The sequence below is a fragment of the Odontesthes bonariensis genome, chromosome 1, assembly GCF_027942865.1.
Source record: "Odontesthes bonariensis isolate fOdoBon6 chromosome 1, fOdoBon6.hap1, whole genome shotgun sequence".
Taxonomy (NCBI): Eukaryota; Metazoa; Chordata; class Actinopteri; order Atheriniformes; family Atherinopsidae; genus Odontesthes; species Odontesthes bonariensis.
The window spans coordinates 884,940-910,230 of record NC_134506.1 but is presented as its reverse complement, the minus strand read 5'-3'; the positions used below and the strand labels follow the sequence as shown (position 1 = coordinate 910,230).

The 25,291-nt window shown below is 46.2% G+C and overlaps 1 protein-coding gene across 3 annotated transcripts in view; it reads left to right on the top strand.

Moving 5' to 3' along the window:
* cemip (cell migration inducing hyaluronidase 1) overlaps positions 1-25,291 on the top strand; it is a 259,435-nt gene that overhangs the window by 154,575 nt on the left and 79,569 nt on the right. For all 3 annotated transcript variants that reach the window (XM_075451606.1, XM_075452951.1, XM_075452260.1), the window contains exon 17: positions 23,725-23,810. In XM_075451606.1, the coding sequence (XP_075307721.1) occupies positions 23,725-23,810 (86 nt within the window). The remainder of the gene's footprint in view (positions 1-23,724; positions 23,811-25,291) is intronic.

The window sequence follows — 25,291 nt, the reverse complement described above, 5'->3', positions numbered from 1 at the left end:
AGTTTGAAGTCGGTAGCATGAAATCTGTAGGACAAGTTCAATCTTATGCAAGACGTGGAATTGGCCAAAAATGGCACGAAAACGCACTTTCCATCCAAAATGGCCGCCTTCCTGTGGACGTGGGACCATGGCGGCCTGAGACTTTTTTGTGCGTCTTGGCATAATGAATGAGTGTACCGAATTTCATTGTCCTACGCGAAACTAACCCCATTGCGGGCACCATTTTTAAGCATTGTAGGGGGCGCTACAGAGTCAATGAGCAACTCCCAAAAATATAAAGTTTAGATTCTTTCATGTCGTCGACTGGCAGGTGGGGCTCGCAAAATTTCCTGAGTTTTCGCATACCTTTTGCAAAGAATAAGAAAGAATAACGGAGGAGAAAAATAATAATCCTTACAGATACAATAGGGTCCTTGCAGTTTCACTGCTCGGTCCCTAATAATAATAAACCTTACAGATACAATAGGGTCCTTGCAGTTTCACTGCTCGGTCCCTAATAATCCTTACAGATACAATAGGGTCCTTGCAGTTTCACTGCTCGGTCCCTAACTAGAAAGCTGCAAGCAGCTGTGAGCGGGACCGAGGTGTGCGTACGTTGGATATGCGCACGTTGGGGCATGCACTGTACGCCGTAGTAGCGCAGCTCTGCCCACACGCACGATACCCTCTGCATTCTTACAAGCACATAAAAACCCAAATGCAGAGGGGTTTTTGAAAATTTCTAGGGGGCGCCACTGAGCCATTTTGCTCCGCCCACACACGATACCCTTTACATACGTACAAAGTCAACAGGGTGGACGTGTGTGCCAAGTTTCATGACCTTGCGATCATGATAAGGCTTTCAAATCACAAACGCCATCACATGATTTTCACCGCCTGACCACGCCCACACCGTTCAGAGTTTGGAAAAGTGTCTCCATGAATTTTTCCCCACATGACTTAAGAGTAACCTGGCCAAGTTTGAAGCTTGTGGCATTAAATCTGTAGGAGGAGTTTGAAAAAATGTGACGTGCGGAAAAAAAAGAGGTTTCCAACCACCAGCAGGTGGCGCTATAGGAGGATGTCACTATGATAATATGTACGCGTTCAGGCCGGGTCCAGTATTCACCGTATGAAGTTTGGGACAGATTGGATAATGTATGTGGAAGTTATGAGCGACTTAATTCTTCATGGCGAGTCATAACTTTGAGGCGTCGCCACGGCCACGCCCTTTGAGGTTTGAAAAAGTTTCTCCATGACTCTTTCCCCCCATGTCTTAAGAGTAATCTGGCCAAGTTTGAAGCTTGTAGCATTAAATCTGTAGGACGAGTTCGATCAAATGCGAGATGTGGAAAAAAAGAGATGTTTCCAACCCCCAGCAGGTGGCGCTATAGGTGGATGTCGTTATGATAATATGTACGCGTTCAGGCTGGGTCCAGCATTCACCGTATGAAGTTTGGGACAGATTGGATAATGTATGTGGGAGTTATAAGCGACTTAATTTTTTGTGGCGAGTGATGGCGAGTCATCGAACTTTGAGGAGTTGCCACGCCCACGCCCTTTAAGTTATGAAAAAGTTTCTCCATGAATTTCCCCCCCCCATGTCTTAAGAGTAACCTGGCCAAGTTTGAAGTCTGTAGCATTAAATCTGTAGGACAAGTTCGATCTTAAGCAAGGCGTGGAATCGGTCAAAAATGGCACGAAAACGCACTTTCCATCCAGAATGGCCGCCTTCCTGTGTACGTGGGACCATGGCGGCAAGAGACTTTTTTTTGCGTCTGGGCATGATGAATGAGTGTACCGAATTTCATTGTCCTACGCGAAACTACCCCATTGCGGGCACAATTTTTAAGCATTGTAGGGGGCGCTACAGAGTCATACCTTTTGCAAAGAATAATAATAATAACTAGAAAGCTGCAAGCAGCTGTGAGCAGGACCGAGGTGTGCGTACGTTGGGATGTGCGCACGTTGGGGCATGCGCTGGACGCCGTAGACGCACAGCTCTGCCCACACGCACGATGCCCTCTGCGTACTTACGAGCCCAGAATAACCCTAATGCGGAGGGGTTTTTGGAAAAATTCTAGGGGGCGCCACTGAGCCATTTTGCTCCGCCCACACACGATACCCTTTACATACATACGAGGTCGTCAGGGTGGACGTGTGTGCCAAGTTTTATGACCTTGAGATGATGATAAGTCTTTCAAATCACAAACGCTATCACAAGATTGTCACCGCCTGGCCACGCCCCCACCGTTAAGAGCTTGTAAAAGTTTCTCAAGAGTTTTCTTACCCCCTAGCTAAAGAGTAATCTGGCCAAGTTTGGAGCTGTTACCATAAAATCTGTAGGAGGAGTTCGATTAAATGCGAGTTGTTGAAAAAAAAAGACGTTTCCGATCACCAGTAGGTGGCGCTGTAGGTGTATATCACTATCTTATATGTGCGCGTTCAGGCTGGGTCCAGCAATCACCGTATGAAGTTTGGGACAGATTGGATAATGTATGTGGAAGTTATAAGCGATTTAAGTTTTTATGGCGAGTCATAAATTTGAGGCGTCGCCTCGGCCAAGCCGTTTGAGGTTTGAAAGAGTTTCTCCATGATGTTATCCCCCCATGTCTTACGAGTAAGCTGGCCATGTTTGAAGTTTGTAGCATTAAATCTGTAGGAGGGGTTTGATCAAATGCGAGTTGTTGAAAAAAAATTACGTTTCCAACCACCAGCAGGTGGCGCTATAGGTGGATGTCACTATGATAATATGTACGCGTTCAGACTAGGTCCAGCATTCACCGTATGAAGTTTGGGACAGATTGGATAATGTATGTGGGAGTTATAAGCGACTTAATTTTTCATGGCGAGTGATGGCAAGTCATCAAACTTTGAGGCGTCGCCACGGCCACGCCCTTTAAGTTTTGAAAAGGTTTCTCCATGAATCTTTCCCCCCATGTCTTAAGAGTAACCTGGCCAAGTTTGAAGTCTGTACCATTAAATCTGTAGGACAAGTTCGATCTTGTGCAAGGCGTGGAATCGGTCAAAAATGGCACAAAAACGCACTTTCCATCCAAAATGGCCGCCTTCCTGTGGACGTGGCACCGTGATGGCATGAGACTTTTTGGTGCGTCTGGGCATGATGAATGAGTGTACCAAATTTCGGCGTCCCACGCGAAACTAACCCCATTGCGGGGACCATTTTTAAGCATCGTAGGGGGCGCTACAGAGTCAATGAGCGTCTCCCAAAAATATAAAGTTTAGATTCTTTCATGTCGTCGACTGGCAGGTGGTGCTTGCAAAATTTCCTGAGTTTTCGCATACCTTTTGCAAAGAATAATAATAATAACTAGAAAGCTGCGAGCAGCTGTGAGCGGGACCGAGGTGTGCGTACGTTGGAGGTGCGCACGTTGGGCATGCGCTGGACGCCGTAGTCGCGCAGCTCTGCCCACACGCACGATAGCCTCTGCGTACGTACGAGCACATAATAACCCCAATGCGAAGGCGTTTTTGAAATTTTCTAGGGGGCGCCACTGAGCCATTTTGCTCCACCTACACACGATACCCTTTACATATGTACGAGTTCTTCAGGGTGGACGTGTGTGCCAAGTTTCTTGATCTTGCGATGATGATAAGGGTTTCAAATCACAAACGCCATCACACGATTTTCACCGCCTGGCCACGCCCACACCGTTCAGAGTTTGGAAAAGTTTCTCCATGAAGTTTTGCCCCCATGTCTTAAGAGTAACCTGGCTAAGTTTGAAGCTTGTAGCATTAAATTTGTAGGAGGAGTTTGATAAAATGTGAGGTTTGGAAAAAAAAGACGTTTCCAACCACCATTAGGTGGCGCTGTAGGTGGATGTCACTATTTTATATGTGCGCGTTCAGGCTGGGTCCAGCAATCACCGTATGAAGTTTGGGACGGATTGGATAATGTATGTGGAAGTTATAAGCGACTTCATTTTTTGTGGCGAGTGATGGCGAGTCATCGAACTTTGAGGCGTCGCCACGCCCACGCCCTTTGAGGTTTGAAAAAGTTTCTCCATGAATTTTTCCCCCCATGTCTTAAGAGTAACCTGGCCAAGTTTGAAGTCTGTAGCATTAAATCTGTAGGACAAGTTCGATCTTATACAAGGTGTAGAATCGGTCAAAAATGGCACGAAAACGCACTTTCCATCCAAAATGGCCGCCTTCCTGTGGACGTGGGACCATGGCGGAATGAGACTTTTTTGTGCGTCTGGGCATGATGAATGAGTGTACCGAATTTCGTCGTCCCACGCAAAACTAACCCCAATGTGTGGACCATTTTTAAGTACCCTAGGGGGCGCCACTGAGCCACTTTGCTCCGCCCACACACGATACCCTTCACATACGTACGAGGTGTTCAGGATGGACGTGTGTGCCAAGTTTCATGACGTTGTGATGATGATAAGGCTTTCAAATCACAAACACCATCACACGATTTTCACCGCCTGACCACGCCCGAATTGTTCAGAGTTTGGAAAAGTTTCTCCATGAATTTTTGCGCTATAGGAGGATGTCACTATGATAATATGTACGCGTTCAGGCTTGGTCCAGCATTCACCGTATGAAGTTTGGGACAGATTGGATAATGAGTGTGGAAGTTATAAGCGACTTAATTCTTCATGGCGAGTCATAACTTTGAGGCGTCGCCACGGCCACGCCCTTTGAGGTTTGAAAAAGTTTCTCCATGACTCTTTCCCCCCATGTCTTAAGAGTAATCTGGCCAAGTTTGAAGCTTGTAGTATTAAATCTGTAGGACGAGTTCGATCAAATGCGAGATGTGGAAAAAAAGAGATGTTTCCGACCACCAGCAGGTGGCGCTATAGGTAGATGTCACTATGATAATATGTACGCGTTCAGGCTGGGTCCAGCATTCACCGTATGAAGTTTGGGACAGATTGGATAATGTATGTGGAAGTTATAAGCGACTTCAATTTTTGTGGCGAGTGATGGCGAGTCATCGAACTTTGAGGCGTCGCTACGGCCACGCCCTTTAAGTTTTGAAAAAGTTTTCCCATGAATCTCTCCCCCCATGTCTTAAGAGTAACCTGGCCAAGTTTCAAGTCTGTAGCATTAAATCTGTAGGACAAGTTCGATCTTATGCAAGGCGTGGAATCGGTCAAAAATGGCACGAAAACGCACTTTCCATCCAAAATGGCCGCCTTCCTGTGTACGTGGGACCATGGCGGCGAGAGACTTTTTTGTGCGTCTGGGCAAGATGAATAAGTGTACCGAATTTCGTTGTCCTACGCAAAACTAATCCTATTAAGGGGACCATTTTTAAGCATTATAGGGGGCGCTACAGAGTCAATGAGCGACTCCCAAAAATATAAAGTTTAGATTCTTTCATGTCGTCGACTGGCAGGTGGCGCTCGCAAAATTTCCTGAGTTTTCGCATACCTTTTGCAAAGAATAAGAAAGAATAACGGAGGAGAAAAATAATAATAACTAGAAAGCTGCAAGCAGCTGTGAGCGGGACCGAGTGTGCGTACGTTGGGATGTGCGCACGTTGGGCATGCGCTGGACGCCGTAGTCGCGCAGCTCTGCGCACACGCACGATACCCTTTACATACGTACGAGGTCGTCAGGGTGGACGTGTGTGCCAAGTTTCATGACTTTGCGATAATGATAAGGCTTTCAAATCACATACACCATCACACGATTTTCATCGTCTGGCCACACCCACACCGTTCAGAGTTCGGAAAAGTGTCTCAAGATTTTTATTCCCCCATGTCTGAAGAGTAACCTGGCCAAGTTTGAAGATTTTAGCATGAAATCTGTAGGAGGAGTTCGAAAAATGCGAGTTTTGGAAAAAAAAAAGACTTTTCCGACGACCAGCAGGTGGCGCTGTAGGTGGATGTTACTATGTTATATGTGCGCGTTTAGGCTGGGTCCAGCATTCACCGTATGAAGTTTGGGACAGATTGGATAATGTATGTGGGAGTTATAAGCGACTTAATTTTTTATGGCGCGTCATAAATTTGAGGCGTCGCCACGGCCACGCCCTTTAAGTTTTGAAAAAGTTGGCCAATGATTTTTCGGCCCATGTCCTAAGAGTAGCCTGGCTAAGTTTGAAGCGTTTAGCATTAAATATGTAGGAGGAGTTTGATCAAATACGAGGTGTGGAAAAAAAAAGACATTTCCAACCACCAGCAGGTGGCGCTATAGGTGGATGTCACTATTTTATAGGTGCGCGTTCAGGCTGGGTCCAGCTATCACCGGTTGAACTTTGGGAAAGATTGGATTATGTATGTGGAAGTTATAAGCGACTTAATTTTTCGTGGCGAGTGATGGCGAGTCATCAAACTTTGAGGCGTCGCCACGGCCACGCCCTTTAAGTTTTGAAAAAGTTGGCCAATGATTTTTTCGGCCCATGTCTTAAGAGCAACCTGGCCAAGTTTGAAGGTTTTTGCATTAAATATGTAGGAGGAGTTCGATCAAATGCGAGGTGTGGAAAAAAAAAGACATTTCCAACCACCAGCAGGTGGCGCTATAGGTGGATGTCACTATTTTATATGTGAGCTTTCAGTCTGGGTCTAGCATTCACCGTATGAAGTTTGGGACAGATTGGATAATATATGTGGGAGTTCATTTTTCGTGGCGAGTGATGGCGAGTCATCAAACTTTGAGGCGTCGCCACGGCCACGCCCTTTGAGGTTTGAAAAAGTTGGCCAATGAATTTTTCCCCCCATGTCTTAAGAGTAACCTGGCCAAGTTTGAAGTCTGTAGCATTAAATCTGTAGGACAAGTTCGATCTTATACAAGGTGTGGAATCGGTCAAAAATGGCACGAAAACGCACTTTCCATCCAAAATGGCCGACTTCCTGTGGACGTGGGACCATGGCGGCCTGAGACTTTTTTGTGCGTCTTGTCATGATGAATGAGTGTACCGAATTTCGTCGTCCCACGCGAAACTAATCCTATTGCGGGGACAATTTTTAAGCATCGTAGGGGGCGCTACAGAGCCAATGAGCGACTCCCAAAAATATAAAGTTTAGATTCTTTCATGTCGTCGACCGGCATGTGGCGCTCGCAAAATTTCCTGAGTTTTCGCATACATTTTGCAAAGAATAAGAAAGAAAGAAAGAAAGAAAGAATAATAATAATAATAAACCTTACAGATACAATAGGGTCCTTGCAGTTTCACTGCTCGGTCCCTAATAATCCTTACAGATACAATAGGGTCCTTGCAGTTTCACTGCTCGGTCCCTAATAACTAGAAAGCTGCAAGCAGCTGTGAGCGGGACCGAGGTGTGCGTACGTTGGATGTGCGCACGTTGGGGCATGCGCTGGATGCCGTAGTCGCGCAGCTCTGCCCACATGCACGATACCCTCTGCGTACGTACAAGCACATAATAACCCCAATGCGGAGGGGTTCTTGAAAATTTCTAGGGGGCGCCACTGAGCCATTTTGCTCCGCCCACACACGATACCCTTTACATACGTACGAGGTCGTCAGGGTGGACGTGTGTGCCAAGTTTCATGACTTTGCGATAATGATAAGGCTTTCAAATCACATACACCATCACACGATTTTCATCGTCTGGTCACACCCACACCGTTCAGAGTTCGGAAAAGTGTCTCAAGATTTTTATTCCCCCATGTCTGAAGAGTAACCTGGCCAAGTTTGAAGCGTTTAGCATTAAATATGTAGGAGGAGTTTGATCAAATGCGAGGTGTGGAAAAAAAAAGACATTTCCAACCACCAGCAGGTGGCGCTATAGGTGGATGTCACTATTTTATTTGTGAGCTTTCAGTCTGGGTCCAGCATTCACCGTATGAAGTTTGGGACAGATTGGATAATATATGTGGGAGTTATAAGCGACTTCATTTTTCGTGGCGAGTGATGGCGAGTCATCAAACTTTGAGGCGTCGCCACGGCCACGCCCTTTAAGTTTTGAAAAAGTTGGCCAATGAATTTTTCCCTCCATGTCTTAAGAGTAACCTGGCCAAGTTTCAAGTCTGTAGCATTAAATCTGTAGGACAAGTTCGATCTTATGCAAGGCGTGGAATCGGTCAAAAATGGCACGAAAACGCACTTTCCATCCAAAATGGCCGCCTTCCTGTGGACGTGGTACATTGGCGGCCTGAGACTTTTATGTGCGTCTGGGCATAATGAATGAGTGTTCCGACTTTCGTCGTCCCACGCGAAACTAATCCTATTAAGGGGATCATTTTTATGCATCGTAGGGGGCGCTACAGAGCCAATGAGCGACTCCCAAAGATATAATGTTTAGATTCTTTCATGTCGTCGACTAGCACGTGGCGCTCACAAAATTTCCTGAGTTTTCGCATACCTTTTGCAAAGAATAAGAAAGAAAGAAAGAAAGAAAGAAAGAATAACTAGAAAGCTGCAAGCAGCTGTGAGCGGGACCGAGGTGTGCGTACGTTGGATGTGCGCACGTTGGGGCATGCGCTGGACCCCGTAGTCGCACAGCTCTGCCCACACGCACGATACCCTCTGCGTACGTACGAACATATAATAACCCCAATGCGGAGAGGTTTTTGAAAATTTCTAGGGGGCGCCACTGAGCAATTTATCTCCGCCCACACACGATACCCTTTACTTATGTACGAGGTCGAGAGGGTGGACGTGTGTGCTAAGTTTCATGACTTTGCGATGATGATAAGGCTTTCAAATCATAAACGCCATCACACGATTTTCACCGCCTGGCCACGCCCACACAGTTCAGAGTTTGAAAAAGTTTCTCCATGATTCTTTCCCCCCATGTCTTTAGAGTAACCTGGCCAAGTTTGGAGCTGTTACCATTCAATCTGTAGGAGGAGTTCAATAAAATGCGAGTTGTGAAAAAAAAAAGACGTTTCCGACCACCATTAGGTGGCGCTGTAGGTGGATATCACTATTTTATATGTGCGCGTTCAGACTGGGTCAAGCAATCAACGTATGAAGTTTGGGACAGATTGGATAATGTGTGTGGGAGTTATAAGCGACTTAATTCTTGATGGCGAGTCATAACTTTGAGGCGTCGCCACGGCCACGCCCTTTGAGGTTTGAAAAAGTTTCTCCATGATTCTTTCCCCCCATGTCTTAAGAGTAACCTGGCCAAGTTTGAAGTCTGTAGCATTAAATCTGTATGACGAGTTTGATCAAATGCGAGGTGTGAAAAAAAAAAGCCGTTTCCAACCACCAGAAGGTGGCGCTAGAGGTGGTTGTCACTATGATAATATGTACGCGTTCAGGCTGGGTCCAGCATTCACCGTATGAAGTTTGAGACAGATTGGATAATGTATGTGAGAGTTATAAGCGACTTAATTTTTTGTGGCGAGTGATGGCGAGTCATCAAACTTTGAAGCGTCGTCACGGCCACGCCCTTTAAGTTTTGAAAAAGTTTCTCCATGAATCTTTCCCCCCATGTCTTAAGAGTAACCTGGCCAAGTTTGAAGTCTGTAGCATTAAATCTGTAGGACAAGTTCGATCTTATGCAAGGCGTGAAATCGGTCAAAAATGGCACGAAAACGCACTTTCCATCCAAAATGGCCGCCTTCCTGTGGACGTGGCACATTGGCGGCCTGAGACTTTTTTGTGCGTCTGGGCATGATGAATGAGTGTACCGAATTTCGTCGTCTTACGCGAAACTAGCCCCATTGCATGGATCATTTTTATGTATCGTAGGGGGCGCTACAGAGCCAATGAGCGACTCCCAAAAATATAATTTTTAGATTCTTTCATGTTGTCGACTGGCAGGTGGCGCTCGCAAAATTTCCTGAGTTTTCGCATACCTTTTGCAAAGAATAAGAAAGAACTAGAAAGCTGCAAGCAGCTGTGAGCGGGACCGAGGTGTGCGTATGTCGGGATATGCGTACGTTGGGGCACGCGTTGGACGCTGGAGCTGCAGCTCTGCCCACACACACGATACCCTCTGCGTACGTACGAGCACATAATAACCCCAATGCGGAGGGGTTTTTGAAAAATTCTAGGGGGCGCCACTGAGCCATTTATCTCCGCCCACACACGATACCCTTTACATATGTACGAGGTTGAGAGGGTGGACGTGTGTGTCAAGTTTCATGACTTTGCGACGATGATAAGGTTTTCAAATCACAAACGCCATCACGCGATTTTCACCGCATGGCCACACCCAAACTGTTCAGAGTTTTGAAAAGTTTTTCAATATATTTTTCCCCCCATGTCTTAAGAGTAACCTGGCCAAGTTTGAAGGTTGTAGCATTAAATCTGTAGGAGAAGTTTGAGAAAATGCGAGGTGTGGGGAAAAAAAGACGTTTCCAACCACCAGCAGGTGGCGTTATAGGTGGATGTCACTATTTTATATGTGCGCGTTCAGGCTGGGTCCAGCATTCACCGTATGACGTTTGGGACAGATTGGATAATGTGTGTGGAAGTTATAAGCGACTTAATTCTTCATGACGAGTCATAACTTTGAGGCGTCGCCACGGCCACGCCCTTTGAGGTTTGAAAAAGTTTCTCCATGATTGTTTCCCCCCATGTCTTAAGAGTAAGCTGGCCAAGTTTGAAGTCTATAGCATTAAATCTGTAGGACGAGTTCGATCAAATGCGAGGTGTGGATAGAAAAAGACATTTCCAACCACCAGCAGGTGGCGCTATAGGTGGATGTCACTATGATAATATGTGTGCTTTCAGGCTGTGTCCAGCAATGACCGTATGGAGTCTGGGGCAGATTGGATAATGTATGTCGGAGTTATAAGCGACTTAATTTTTTGAGGCCAGTGATGGCGAGTCATCAAACTTTGAAGCGTCGCCACGGCCACGCCCTTTATGTTTTGAAAAAGTTTCCCCATGAATCTTTCCCCTCATGTCTTAAGAGTAACCTGGCCAAGTTTGAAGTCTGTAGCATGAAATCTGTAGGACAAGTTCGATCTTATGCAAGGCATGGAATCGGCTAAAAACTGCACGAAAACGCACTTTCCATCAAAAATGGCCGCCTTCCTGTGGATGTGGGACCATGGCGGCATGAGACTTTTTTGTGCGTCTGGGCATGATGAATGAGTGTACCGAATTTCGTCGTCCCACGCAAAACTAACCCCAATGTGTGGACCATTTTTAAGTACCCTAGGGGGCGCCACTGAGCCACTTTGCTCCGCCCACATACAATACCCTTCACATACGTACGAGGTGTTCAGGATGGACGTGTGTGCCAAGTTTCATGACGTTGTGATGATGATAAGGCTTTCAAATCACAAACACCATCACACGATTTTCACCGCCTGGCCACGCCCGAATTGTTCAGAGTTTGGAAAAGTTTCTCCATGAATTTTTGCCCCCATGTCTTAAGAGTAACCTGGCTAAGTTTGAAGCTTGTAGCATTAAATCTGTAGGAGGAGTTTTATAAAATGTGAGGTGTGGCAAAAAAAGACATTTCCGACCACCAGCAGGTGGCGCTATAGGAGGATGTCACTATGATAATATGTACGCGTTCAAGCTGGGTCCAGCATTCACTGTATGAAGTTTGGGACAGATTGGATAATGAGTGTGGAAGTTATAAGCGACTTAATTCTTCATGGCAAGTCATAACTTTGAGGCGTCGCCACGGCCACGCCCTTTGAGGTTTGAAAAAGTTTCTCCATGACTCTTTCCCCCCATGTCTTAAGAGTAATCTGGCCAAGTTTGAAGCTTGTAGCATTAAATCTGTAGGACGAGTTCGATCAAATGCGAGATGTGGAAAAAAAGAGATGTTACCAACCCCCAGCAGGTGGCGCTATAGGTGGATGTCGTTATGATAATATGTACGCATTCAGGCTAGGTCCAGCATTCACCGTATGAAGTTTGGGACAGATTGGATAATGTATGTGGGAGTTATAAGCGACTTCATTTTTTGTGGCGAGTCATAACTTTGAGGCATCGCCACGGCCACGCCCTTTGAGGTTTGAAAAAGTTTCTCCATGACTCTTTCCCCCCATGTCTTAAGAGTAACCTGGCCAAGTTTGAAGCTTGTAGCATTAAATCTGTAGGACGAGTTCGATCAAATGCGAGATGTGGAAAAAAAGAGATGTTTCCGACCACCAGCAGGTGGCGCTATAGGTGGATGTCGTTATGATAATATGTACGCGTTCAGGCTGGGTCCAGGATTCACCGTATGAAGTTTGGGACAGATTGGATAATGTATGTGGGAGTTATAAGCGACTTCATTTGTTGTGGCGAGTGATGGCGAGTCATCGAACTTTGAGGAGTTGCCACGCCCACGCCCTTTAAGTTTTGAAAAAGTTTCTCCATGAATTTCCCCCCCCATGTCTTAAGAGTAACCTGGCCAAGTTTGAAGTCTGTAGCATGAAATCTGTAGGACAAGTTCGATCTTATGCAAGGCGTGGAATCGGCCAAAAATGGCACGAAAACGCACTTTCCATCCAAAATGGCCGCCTTCCTGTGTACGTGGCACCGTGATGGCATGAGACTTTTTGGTGCGTCTGGGCATGATGAATGAGTGTACCGAATTTCGTCGTCCCACGCGAAACTAATCCTATTAAGGGGACCATTTTTATGCACCGTAGGGGGCGCTACAGAGCCAATGAGCGACTCCTAAAAATATAAAGTTTAGATTCTTTCATGTCGTCGACTGGCAGGTGGCGCTCGCAAAATTTCGTGAGTTTTCGCATACCTTTTGCAAAGAATCGGAAATAATAATAATAATAATAATAACTAGAAAGCTGCAAGCAGCTGTGAGCGGGACCGAGGTGTGCGTACGTTGGGATGTGCGTACGTTGGGCATGCGCTGGACGCTGGAGCTGCAGCTCTGCCCACACGCACGATACCCGCTGTGTACTTACGAGCACAGCATAACCCCAATGCGGAGGGGTTTTTGAAAATTTCTAGGGGGCGCCACTGAGCCATTTTTCTCCGCCCACACACGATACCCTTTACATACGTACGAGGTCGTCAGGGTGGACGTGTGTACCAAGTTTCATTACCTTGAGATGATGATAAGGCTTTCAAATCACAAACGCCATCACACGATTTTCACCGCATGGCCACGCCCACACCGTTCAGAGTTTGGAAAAGTTTCTCCATGAATTGTTGCCTCCATGTCTTAAGAGTAACTTGGCTAAGTTTGAAGCTTGTAGCATTAAATCTGTGGGAGGAGTTTGATAAAATGTGAGGTATGGAAAAAAAAGACGTTTCTGACCACCAGCAGGTGGCGCTGTTGGTGGATGTCACTATTTTATCTATGCGCATTCAGGCTGGGTCCAGCTATCACCGTATGAAGTTTGGGACTGATTGGATAATGTATGTGGAAGTTATAAGCGACTTAATTTTTCATGGTGAGTCATAACTTTGAGGCGTCGCCACGGCCACGCCCTTTGAGGTTTGAAAAAGTTTCTCCATGACTCTTTCCCCCCATGTCTTAAGAGTAACCTGGCCAAGTTTGAAGCTTGTAGCATTAAATCTGTAGGACGAGTTCGATCAAATGCGAGATGTGGAAAAAAAGAGATGTTTCCGACCACCAGCAGGTGGCGCTATAGGTGGATGTCGTTATGATAATATGTACGCGTTCAGGCTGGGTCCAGCATTCACCGTATGAAGTTTGGGACAGATTGGATAATGTATGTGGGAGTTATAAGCGACTTCATTTGTTGTGGCGAGTGATGGCGAGTCATCGAACTTTGAGGAGTTGCCACGCCCACGCCCTTTAAGTTTTGAAAAAGTTTCTCCATGAATTTCTCCCCCCATGTCTTGAGAGTAACCTGGCCAAGTTTGAAGTCTGTAGCATGAAATCTGTAGGACAAGTTCGATCTTATGCAAGGCGTGGAATCGGCCAAAAATGGCACGAAAACGCACTTTCCATCCAAAATGGCCGCCTTCCTGTGTACGTGGCACCGTGATGGCAAGAGACTTTTTGGTGCGTCTGGGCATGATGAATGAGTGTACCGAATTTCGTCGTCCCACGCGAAACTAATCCTATTAAGGGGACCATTTTTATGCACCGTAGGGGGCGCTACAGAGCCAATGAGCAACTCCCAAAGATATAATGTTTAGATTCTTTCATGTCGTCGACTGGCACGTGGCGCTTGCAAAATTTCCTGAGTTTTCGCATACCTTTTGCAAAGAATAAGAAGAATAATAATAAACCTTACAGATACAATAGGGTCCTTGCAGTTTCACTGCTCGGTCCCTAACTAGAAAGCTGCAAGCAGCTGTGAGCGGGACCGAGGTGTGCGTACGTTGGGATGTGCGTACGTTGGGCATGCGCTGGACGCTGGAGCTGCAGCTCTGCCCACACGCACGATACCCGCTGTGTACTTACAGCACAGCATAACCCCAATGCGGAGGGGTTTTTGAAAATTTCTAGGGGGCGCCACTGAGGCATTTTTCTCCGCCCACACACGATACCCTTTACATACGTACGAGGTCGTCAGGGTGGACGTGTGTACCAAGTTTCATTACCTTGAGATGATGATAAGGCTTTCAAATCACAAACGCCATCACACGATTTTCACCGCATGGCCACGCCCACACCGTTCAGAGTTTGGAAAAGTTTCTCCATGAATTGTTGCCTCCATGTCTTAAGAGTAACTTGGCTAAGTTTGAAGCTTGTAGCATTAAATCTGTGGGAGGAGTTTGATAAAATGTGAGGTATGGAAAAAAAAGACGTTTCTGACCACCAGCAGGTGGCGCTGTTGGTGGATGTCACTATTTTATCTATGCGCATTCAGGCTGGGTCCAGCTATCACCGTATGAAGTTTGGGACAGATTGGATAATGTATGTGGAAGTTATAAGCGACTTAATTTTTCATGGTGAGTCATAACTTTGAGGCGTCGCCACGGCCACGCCCTTTGAGGTTTGAAAAAGTTTCTCCATGACTCTTTCCCCCCATGTCTTAAGAGTAACCTGGCCAAGTTTGAAGCTTGTAGCATTAAATCTGTAGGACGAGTTCGATCAAATGCGAGATGTGGAAAAAAAGAGATGTTTCCGACCACCAGCAGGTGGCGCTATAGGTGGATGTCGTTATGATAATATGTACGCGTTCAAGCTGGGTCCAGCATTCACCGTATGAAGTTTGGGACAGATTGGATAATGTATGTGGGAGTTATAAGCGACTTCATTTGTTGTGGCGAGTGATGGCGAGTCATCGAACTTTGAGGAGTTGCCACGCCCACGCCCTTTAAGTTTTGAAAAAGTTTCTCCATGAATTTCTCCCCCCATGTCTTGAGAGTAACCTGGCCAAGTTTGAAGTCTGTAGCATGAAATCTGTAGGACAAGTTCGATCTTATGCAAGGCGTGGAATCGGCCAAAAATGGCACGAAAACGCACTTTCCATCCAAAATGGCCGCCTTCCTGTGTACGTGGCACCGTGATGGCAAGAGACTTTTTGGTGCGTCTGGGCATGATGAATGAGTGTACCGAATTTCGTCGTCCCACGCGAAACTAATCCTATTAAGGGGACCATTTTTATGCACCGTAGGGGGCGCTACAGAGCCAATGAGCAACTCCCAAAGATATAATGTTTAGATTCTTTCATGTCGTCGACTGGCACGTGGCGCTTGCAAAATTTCCTGAGTTTTCGCATACCTTTTGCAAAGAATAAGAATAATAATAATAATAAACCTTACAGATACAATAGGGTCCTTGCAGTTTCACTGCTCGGTCCCTAACTAGAAAGCTGCAAGCAGCTGTGAGCGGGACCGAGGTGTGCGTACGTTGGAATGTGCGTACGTTGGGGCTGGAGCTGGACGCTGTGTTCGCGCAGCTGTGCCCTAACACACGATACCCTCTGCGTATGTACAAACACATAATGACCCCAATGCGGAGGGGTTTTTGAAAATTTCTAGGTGGCGCCACTGAGCCATTTTGCTCCACCCACACACGATACCCTTTACATACGTACGAGGTCGTCAGTGGGGACGTGTGTGCCAAGTTTCATGACTTTGCGATGATGATAAGGCTTTCAAATCATAAACGCCATCACACGATTTTCACCGCCTGGCCACGCCCACACCGTTCAGAGTTTGGAAAAGTTTCTCCATGAATTTTCACCCCCATGTCTTAAGAGTAACCTGGCCAAGTTTGAAGCTTGTAGCATTAAATCTGTAGGAGGAGTTTAAGGGTGTGGAAAAAAAAGACGTTTCCAACCACCAGCAGGTGGCGCTATAGGTGTTTATCACTATGATAATATGTACGCGTTCAGGCTGGGTCCAGCAATAACCATATGAAGTTTGGGACAGATTGGATAATGTATGTGGAAGTTATAAGCGACTTAATTTTTAATGGCGAGTCATAAATTTGAGGCGTCGCCACGGCCACGCCCTTTGAGGTTTGAAAAAGTTTCTCCATGAATTTTTTCCCCCATGTCTTAAGAGTAACCTGGCCAAGTTTGAAATCTGTAGCATCAAATCTGTAGGACAAGTTCGATCAAATGCGAGGTGTGAAAAAAAAAGATGTTTCCAACCACCAGCAGGTGGCGCTATTGGTGGATGTCACTATGATAATATGTACGCGTTCAGGTTGGGTCCAGCATTCACCGTATGAAGTTTGGGACAGATTGGATAATGTATGTGGAAGTTATAAGCGACTTTAATTTTTGTGGCGAGTGATGGCGAGTCATCGAACTTTGAGGCGTCGCCACGGCCACGCCCTTTAAGTTTTGAAAAAGTTTCCCCATGAATCTCTCCCCCCATGTCTTAAGAGTAACCTGGCCAAGTTTCAAGTCTGTAGCATGAAATCTGTGGGACAAGTTTGATCTTATGCAAGGCGTGGAATCGGTCAAAAATGGCACGAAAACGCACTTTCCATCCAAAATGGCCGCCTTCCTGTGTACGTGGGACCATGGCGGCGAGAGACTTTTTTGTGCGTCTGGGCAAGATGAATAAGTGTACCGAATTTCGTTGTCCTACGCAAAACTAATCCTATTAAGGGGACCATTTTTAAGCATTGTAGGGGGCGCTACAGAGTCAATGAGCGACTCCCAAAAATATAAAGTTTAGATTCTTTCATGTCGTCGACTGGCAGTTGGCGCTCGCAAAATTTCCTGAGTTTTCGCATACCTTTTGCAAAGAATAAGAAAGAATAACGGAGGAGAAAAATAATAATAACTAGAAAGCTGCAAGCAGCTGTGAGCGGGACCGAGTGTGCGTACGTTGGGATGTGCGCACGTTGGGCATGCGCTGGACGCCGTAGTCGCGCAGCTCTGCCCACACGCACGATTCCCATTGCGTACGTACGAGCACATAATAACCCCAACGCGGAGGGGTTTTTGGAAGGTTCTAGGGGGCGCCACTGAGCCATTTTGCTCCGCCCACACACGATACCCTTTACATACGTACGAGGTCGTAAGGTTGGACGTGTGTGCCAAGTTTCATGATCTTGCAATGATGATAAGGCTTTCAAATCAGAAACGGCATCACACGATTTTCACCGCCTGGCCACGCCAACACCGTTCAGAATTTTAAAAAGTTTCTCCATGATTCATTTCCTCCATGTCTTAAGAGTAACCTGGCCAAGTTTGAAGCTTCTAGCATTCAATATGTAGGAGGAGTTTGATAAAATACGAGTTTTGGAAAAAAAGAGACGTTTCCAACGACCAGCAGGTGGCGCTATAGGTGGTTGTCACTATTTTATACGTGCGCGTTTAGGCTGGGTCCAGCATTCACCGTATGAAGTTTGGGACAGATTGGATAATGTTTGTGGGAGTTATAAGCGACTTTATTTTTTATGGCGAGTCATAAATTTGAGGCGTCGCCATGGCCACGCCCTTTGAGGTTTGAAAAAGTTGGCCAATGATTTTTTCCCCCCATGTCTTAAGAGTAACCTGGCCAAGTTTGAAGCTTGTAGCATGAAATCTGTAGGAGGAGTTTGATAAAATGCGAGGTGTGGAAAAAAAAAGACATTTCCAACCACCAGCAGGTGGCGCTATAGGTGGATGTCACTATTTTATATGTGCACGTTCAGGCTGGGTCCAGCAATCACCGGTTGAACTTTGGGAAAGATTGGATTATGTATGTGGAAGTTATAAGCAACTTAATTTTTCGTGGCGAGTGATGGCGAGTCATCAAACTTTGAGGCGTCGCCACGGCCACGCCCTTTAAGTTTTGAAAAAGTTGGCCAATGAATTTTTCCCTCCATGTCTTAAGAGTAACCTGGCCAAGTTTCAAGTCTGTAGCATGAAATCTGTAGGACAAGTTCGATCTTATGAAAGGCGTGGAATCGGCCAAAAATGGCACGAAGACGCACTTTCCATCCAAAATGGCCGCCTTCCTGTCTACGTGGGACCATGGCGGCAAGAGAGTTTTTTGTGCGTCTGGGCATGGTGAATCAGTGTACCGAATTTCATTGTCCTACGCGAAACTAACCCCATTGCGGGCACCATTTTTAAGCACCGTAGGGGGCGCTACAGAGCCAATGAGCAACTCCCAAAGATATAATGTTTAGATTCTTTCATGTCGTCGACTAGCACGTGGCGCTCGCAAAATTTCCTGAGTTTTCGCATATCTTTTGCAAAGAATAAGAAAGAAAGAAAGAATAATAATAATAACTAGAAAGCTGCAAGCAGCTGTGAGCGGGACCGAGGTGTGCGTACGTTGGGATGTGCGCACGTTGGGGCATGCGCTGGACGCTGGAGCCGCAGCTCTGCCCACACACACGATACCCTCTGCGTACGTACGAGCACATAATAACTCCAATGCGGAGGGGTTTTTGAAAATTTCTAGGGGGCGCCACTGAGCCATTTTGCTCAGCCCACACACGATACCCTTCACATACGAACGAGGTCATCAGGGTGGACGTGTGTGCCAAGTTTCATTAAGTTGCGATGATGATAAGGCTTTCAAATCACAAACGCCATCACACGATTGTCACCGCCTGGCCACGCCCACACCGTTCAGAGTTTGGAAAAGCTTCTCAAGAGTTTTCTTCCCCCCTAGCTTAAGAGTAACCTGGCCAAGTTTGAAGATTTTAGCATTAAATATGTAGGAGGAGTTTGATCAAATGCGAGGTGTGAAAAAAAAAGATGTTTCCAACCACCAGCAGGTGGCGCTATGGGTGGATGTCACTATGATAATATGTACGCGTTCAGGCTGGGTCCAGCATTCACCGTATGAAGTTTGGGACAGATTGGATAATGTATGTGGGAGTTATAAGCAACTTAATTTGTTGTGGCGAGTGATGGCGAGTCATAGAACTTTGAGGCGTCGCCACGCCCACGCCCTTTGAGGTTTGAAAAAGTTTCTCCATGAATTTTTCCCCCCATGTCTTAAGAGTAGCCTGGCCAAGTTTGAAGTCTGTAGCATGAAATCTGTAGGACAAGTTCGATCTTATACAAGGTGTAGAATCGGTCAAAAATGGCACGAAAACGCACTTTCCATCCAAAATGGCCGACTTGCTGTGGACGTGGGACCATGGCGGCATGAGACTTTTTTGTGCGTCTGGGCATGATGAATGAGTGTACCGAATTTCGTCGTCCCACGCAAAACTAACCCCAATGTGTGGACCATTTTTAAGTACCCTAGGGGGCGCCACTGAGCCACTTTGCTCCGCCCACACACGATACCCTTCACATACGTACGAGGTGTTCAGGATGGACGTGTGTGCCAAGTTTCATGACGTTGTGATGATGATAAGGCTTTCAAATCACAAACACCATCACACGTTTTTCACCGCCTGACCACGCCCGAATTGTTCAGAGTTTGGAAAAGTTTCTCCATGAATATTTGCCCCCATGTCTTAAGAGTAACCTGGCTAAGTTTGAAGCTTGTAGCATTAAATCTGTAGGAGGAGTTTTATAAAATGTGAGGTGTGGCAAAAAATGACATTTCCGACCACCAGCAGGTGGCGCTATAGGAGGATGTCACTATGATAATATGTACGCGTTCAGGCTGAGTCCAGCATTCACCGTGTGAAGTTTGGGACAGATTGGATAATGAGTGTGGAAGTTATAAGCGACTTAATTCTTCATGGCGAGTCATAACTTTGAGGCGTCGCCACGACCACGCCCTTTGAGGTTTGAAAAAGTTTCTCCATGACTCTTTCCCCCCATGTCTTAAGAGTAATCTGGCCAAGTTTAAAGCTTGTAGCATTAAATCTGTAGGACGAGTTCGATCAAATGCGAGATGTGGAAAAAAAGAGATGTTTCCGACCACCAGCAGGTGGCGCTATAGGTGGATGTCGTTATGATAATATGTATGCGTTCAGGCTAGGTCCAGCATTCACCGTATGAAGTTTGGGACAGATTGGATAATGTATGTGGGAGTTATAAGCGACTTAATTTGTTGTGGCGAGTGATGGCGAGTCATCGAACTTTGAGGAGTTGCCACGCCCACGCCCTTTAAGTTTTGAAAAAGTTTCTCCATGAATTTCCCCCCCCATGTCTTAAGAGTAACCTGGCCAAGTTTGAAGTCTGTAGCATGAAATCTGTAGGACAAGTTCGATCTTAAGCAAGGCGTGGAATCGGCCAAAAATGGCACGAAAACGCACTTTCCATCCAAAATGGCCGCCTTCCTGTGTACGTGGGACCATGGCGGCCTGAGACTTTTTTGTGCGTCTTGGCATGATGAACAAGTGTACCGAATTTCGTCATCCCAAGCGAAACTAATCCTATTGCGGGGACAATTTTTAACCATCGTAGGGGGCGCTACAGAGCCAATGAGCGACTCCCAAAGATATAATGTTTAGATTCTTTCATGTCGTCGACTGGCACGTGGCGCTCGCAAAATTTCCTGAGTTTTCGCATACCTTTTGCAAAGAATAAGAAAGAAAGAAAGAAAGAAAGAAGAAAGAAAGAATAATAATAAACCTTACAGATACAATAGGGTCCTTGCAGTTTCACTGCTCGGTCCCTAATAAACCTTACAGATACAATAGGGTCCTTGCAGTTTCACTGCTCGGTCCCTAATAATAATCCTTACAGATACAATAGGGTCCTTGCAGTTTCACTGCTCGGTCCCTAATAATAAACCTTACAGATACAATAGGGTCCTTGCAGTTTCACTGCTCGGTCCCTAATAAACCTTACAGATACAATAGGGTCCTTGCAGTTTCACTGCTCGGTCCCTAATAATAATCCTTACAGATACAATAGGGTCCTTGCAGTTTCACTGCTCGGTCCCTAATAATAATACTTACAGATACAATAGGGTCCTTGCAGTTTCACTGCTCGGTCCCTAATAATAATAATCCTTACAGATACAATAGGGTCCTTGCAGTTTCACTGCTCGGTCCCTAATAATAAACCTTACAGATACAATAGGGTCCTTGCAGTTTCACTGCTCGGTCCCTAACTAGAAAGCTGCAAGCAGCTGTGAGCGGGACCGAGGTGTGCGTACGTTGGGATGTGCGCACGATGTGGCATGCGCTGGACGCCGTAGTCGCGCAGCTCTGCCCACACGCACGATACCCTCTGCGTACGTACAAGCACATAGTAACCCCAATGTGGAGGGGTTTTTGAAAATTTCTAGGGGGCGCCACTGAGCCATTTTGCTCCGCCAACACACGATACCCTTTACATACGTACAAGGTCGAGAGGGTGGACGTGTGTGCCAAGTTTCATGACTTTGCGATGATGATAAGGCTTTCAAACCACAAACGCCATCACACGATTTTCACCGCCTTGCTACGGCCACGCCCTTTGAGATTTGAAAAAGTTTCTTCAATGAATTTTTCTCGACATGTCTTAAGAGTAACCTGGCCAAGTTTGAAGCTTGTAGCATTAAATCTGTAGGAGGAGTTTGATTAAATGTGAGGTGTGGGAAAAAAAAGACTTTTACGACCACCATTAGGTGGCGCTGTAGATGGATATCACTATTTTATATGTGCGCGTTCAGGCTGGGTCCAGCAATCACCATATGAAGTTTGGGACAGATTGAATAATGTATGTGGGAGTTATAAGCGACTTCATTTTTTGTGGCGAGTGATGGCGAGTCATAAATTTGAGGCGTCGCCACGGCCACGCCCTTTGAGGTTTGAAAAAGTTTCTCCATGAATTTTTCCCCCCATGTCTTAAGAGTAACCTGGCCAAGTTTGAAGTCTGTAGCATCAAATCTGTAGGACAAGTTCGATCAAATGCGAGGTGTGGGAAAAAAAAGACGTTTCCGACCACCATTAGGTGGCGCTGTAGGTTGTTGTCACTATGTTATATGTGCGCGTTCATACTGGGTCCAGCATTCACCGTATGAAGTTTGGGACAGATTGAATAATGTATGTGGGAGTTATAAGCGACTTCATTTTTTGTGGCGAGTGATGGCGAGTCATCGAACTTTGAGAAGTCGCCACGGCCACGCCCTTTAAGTTTTGAAAAAGTTTCTCCATGAATCTTTCCCTCCATGTCTTAAGAGTAACCTGGCCAAGTTTCAAGTCTGTAGCATTAAATCTGTAGGACAACTTCGATCTTATGCAAGGCGTGGAATCGGTCAAAAATGGCACGAAAAAGCACTTTCCATCCAAAATGGCCGCCTTCCTGTGGATGTGGCACATTGGCGGCCTGAGACTTTTTTGTGCGTCTGGGCATGATGAATGAGTGTACCGAATTTCGTCATCCCACGCAAAACTAATCCTATTAAGGGGACCATTTTAAAGCATTGTAGGGGGCGCTACAGAGTCAATGAGTGACTGCCAAAAATATAAAGTTTAGATTCTTTCATGTCGTCGACTGGCAGGTGGCGCTCGCAAAATTTCCTGAGTTTTCATATACCTTTTGCAAAGAATAAGAATAACGGAGGAGAAAAATAATAATAAACCTTACAGATACAATAGGGTCCTTGCAGTTTCACTGCTCGGTCCCTAATAAACCTTACAGATACAATAGGGTCCTTGCAGTTTCACTGCTCGGTCCCTAATAAAAAAATCTTTTGTGAGTGAGCTATATCTAGTTTCATAATTACATCCATGCGGTCTTCCTATACAACAGTTGGGAAAATCATTTAGATAGTTACTTTTGCTGAATGAAAAGTGTAGCTCTTTAATTGAAATCACTAGTTTCAATTGGAGGCTTGTTCAGTGTTTTCATGTTTTGCCAGTAGTCATTTCAAATACATTATATTGCTAAAAGTATTCGCTCATCTGCCTTTACATGAACTTTGGTCTGGAGGTCTGTAGAACTCTGCAGAAAGTCGGCGACCTTTGAGCACTATGAGCCTCAGCATCCGCTGACCCCGCTCTGTCATTTTACATGGCCGACCACTTCCTGGCTGAGCTGCTGTCCTTCCCAATCCCTCCCACCCTTTTATAACACCACTGACAGCTGACTGTGGAATATTTAGCAGAGAGGAAGTTTCCCGACTGGACTTGTTGCACAGGTGGCATCCTATCATGGTACTACGCAGGAATACACTGAGCTCCTGAGAGAGAAACATTCTTTCACAGATGTTTGTAGAAGCAGTCTGCATGCTGAGGTGCTGGAATTTATACACCTGTATCCATGGAAGTGACTGGAACACCTGAATGTAATGATTTGGATGGGTGAGTGAATACTTTTGGCAATATAGTGTAGTACTAAAAGGGAGAATAGATTTTGTCACATTGGAGAGACTATGTTTCTCGGCTGGCCTGGGAACGCCTCGGGGTCGGGGACAGGGACGTCTGGGTTTCTCTGCTCAAGCTGCTGCCCCCGCGACCCGACCCCCGGGGAAGAGGAAGATGATGGATGGATGGATGGAGAATAGATTTAGTTCCAATTCAATAATAAAAATGAACAAACAGATGTGAAACCAAATATGAACCAGACTTTCATAAATCAACTCTAAGCTAATTTATTTATTCTTACTCTTTGGTGTCCACTGTGTTGTACTTGAATTATGATTGTATCCTTTTTCTATTTTAGGCTGGGATGATCCTTGACAACGGAGTAAAGACTACTCAGGCAAACAACAAGGACAAGAGACCATTCCTGTCTCTGGTTGGAGCTAGGTCAGATTTCTTTTTTATTAACAAACTATCAGACTGTCTGACAAGCTGAAGTCACATTACATCTACTAAAATTGATACATTCATACTCTGAAAAGGTCATGTATCCTCTTGATGTGTTATCATTAATACATATTTTATCAGCTGAATGAAAGTAGACCAAAATAATTTTAGTCCTTAAATGAAATAAGACCAGTCTGGCCACTGTGAAAAAATCCATGTGTAATGTTAACCTACCAAGTTCAATGTGATGAGGACACATTACACCATTTCATCCACATTAATCCATGTCCGCAAATGACAATGTTATAAAAGAAGCATTCACTGGAAGATAAACAAAATGGAAAATGGTCAAATGAAAAAACTTGTTAATCTTGGTTAGTTCATCATTACTAGTTTTATACACCACTTCTCATTACAGTCATTAAAAATAAAACACGTCCTCTTTGAATTCTAAGGTTATGCATAGCGGGACATAGAGCTGCCCCAGAGCTGCCTCAGAGCTGCCCCAGAGCCGCCCCAGAGCTGCCTCAGAGCTGCTTCAGAGCTGCCTCAGGAGCTGCCTCAGAGCTGCCTCAGAGCTGTCTCAGAGCTGCCTCAGAGCTGTCTCAGAGCTGTCTCAGAGCTGCCTCAGAGCTGTCTCAGAGCTGTCTCAGAGCTGTCTCAGAGCTGCCTCAGAGCTGTCTCAGAGCTGCCTCAGGAGCTGCCCCAGAGCTGCCTCAGAGCTGCCTCAGGAGCTGCCTCAGGAGCTGCCTCAGAGCCGCCTCAGAGCCGCCTCAGAGCTGCCTCAGAGCTGCCCCAGAGCTGCCTCAGAGCTGCCCCAGAGCTGCCTCAGAGCTGCCCCAGAGCCGCCTCAGAGCCGCCTCAGAGCTGCCCCAGAGCTGCCTCAGAGCTGCCTCAGAGCTGCCTCAGAGCCGCCTCAGAGCCGCCTGAGAGCCGCTTCAGAGCTGCCCAAGAGCCGCCTCAGAGCCGCCTCAGAGCTGCCTGAGAGCTGCCTCAGAGCTGCCTCAGAGCCGCCTCAGAGCTGCCTCAGAGCTGCCTGAAAGCTGCCTCAGAGCTGCCTCAGAGCTGCCTCAGAGCTGCCTCAGAGCTGCCTCAGAGCTGCCTCAGAGCTGCCTGAGAGCTGCCTCAGAGCTGCCTCAGAGCTGCCTGAAAGCTGCCTCAGAGCTGCCTCAGAGCTGCCTGAGAGCTGCCTCAGAGCTGCCTCAGAGCTGCCTGAGAGCTGCCTCAGAGCTGCCTGAGAGCTGCCTCAGAGCTGCCTCAGAGCTGCCTGAGAGCTGCCTGAGAGCTGCCTCAGAGCTGCCTCAGAGCCGCCTCAGAGCTGCCTGAGAGACATAAAAGACAAATAAATATTTGTATGAATAGGCTTAAAAAAGATATCTATAGGCCTATTGTATTTTATAAAGGCACTTGTGTCTTGGGGGTGGACTCCCTCCAGGGATTCCCTCAGCCACTGGCCCTCCAATATTCTGGTTTAGGGCCAG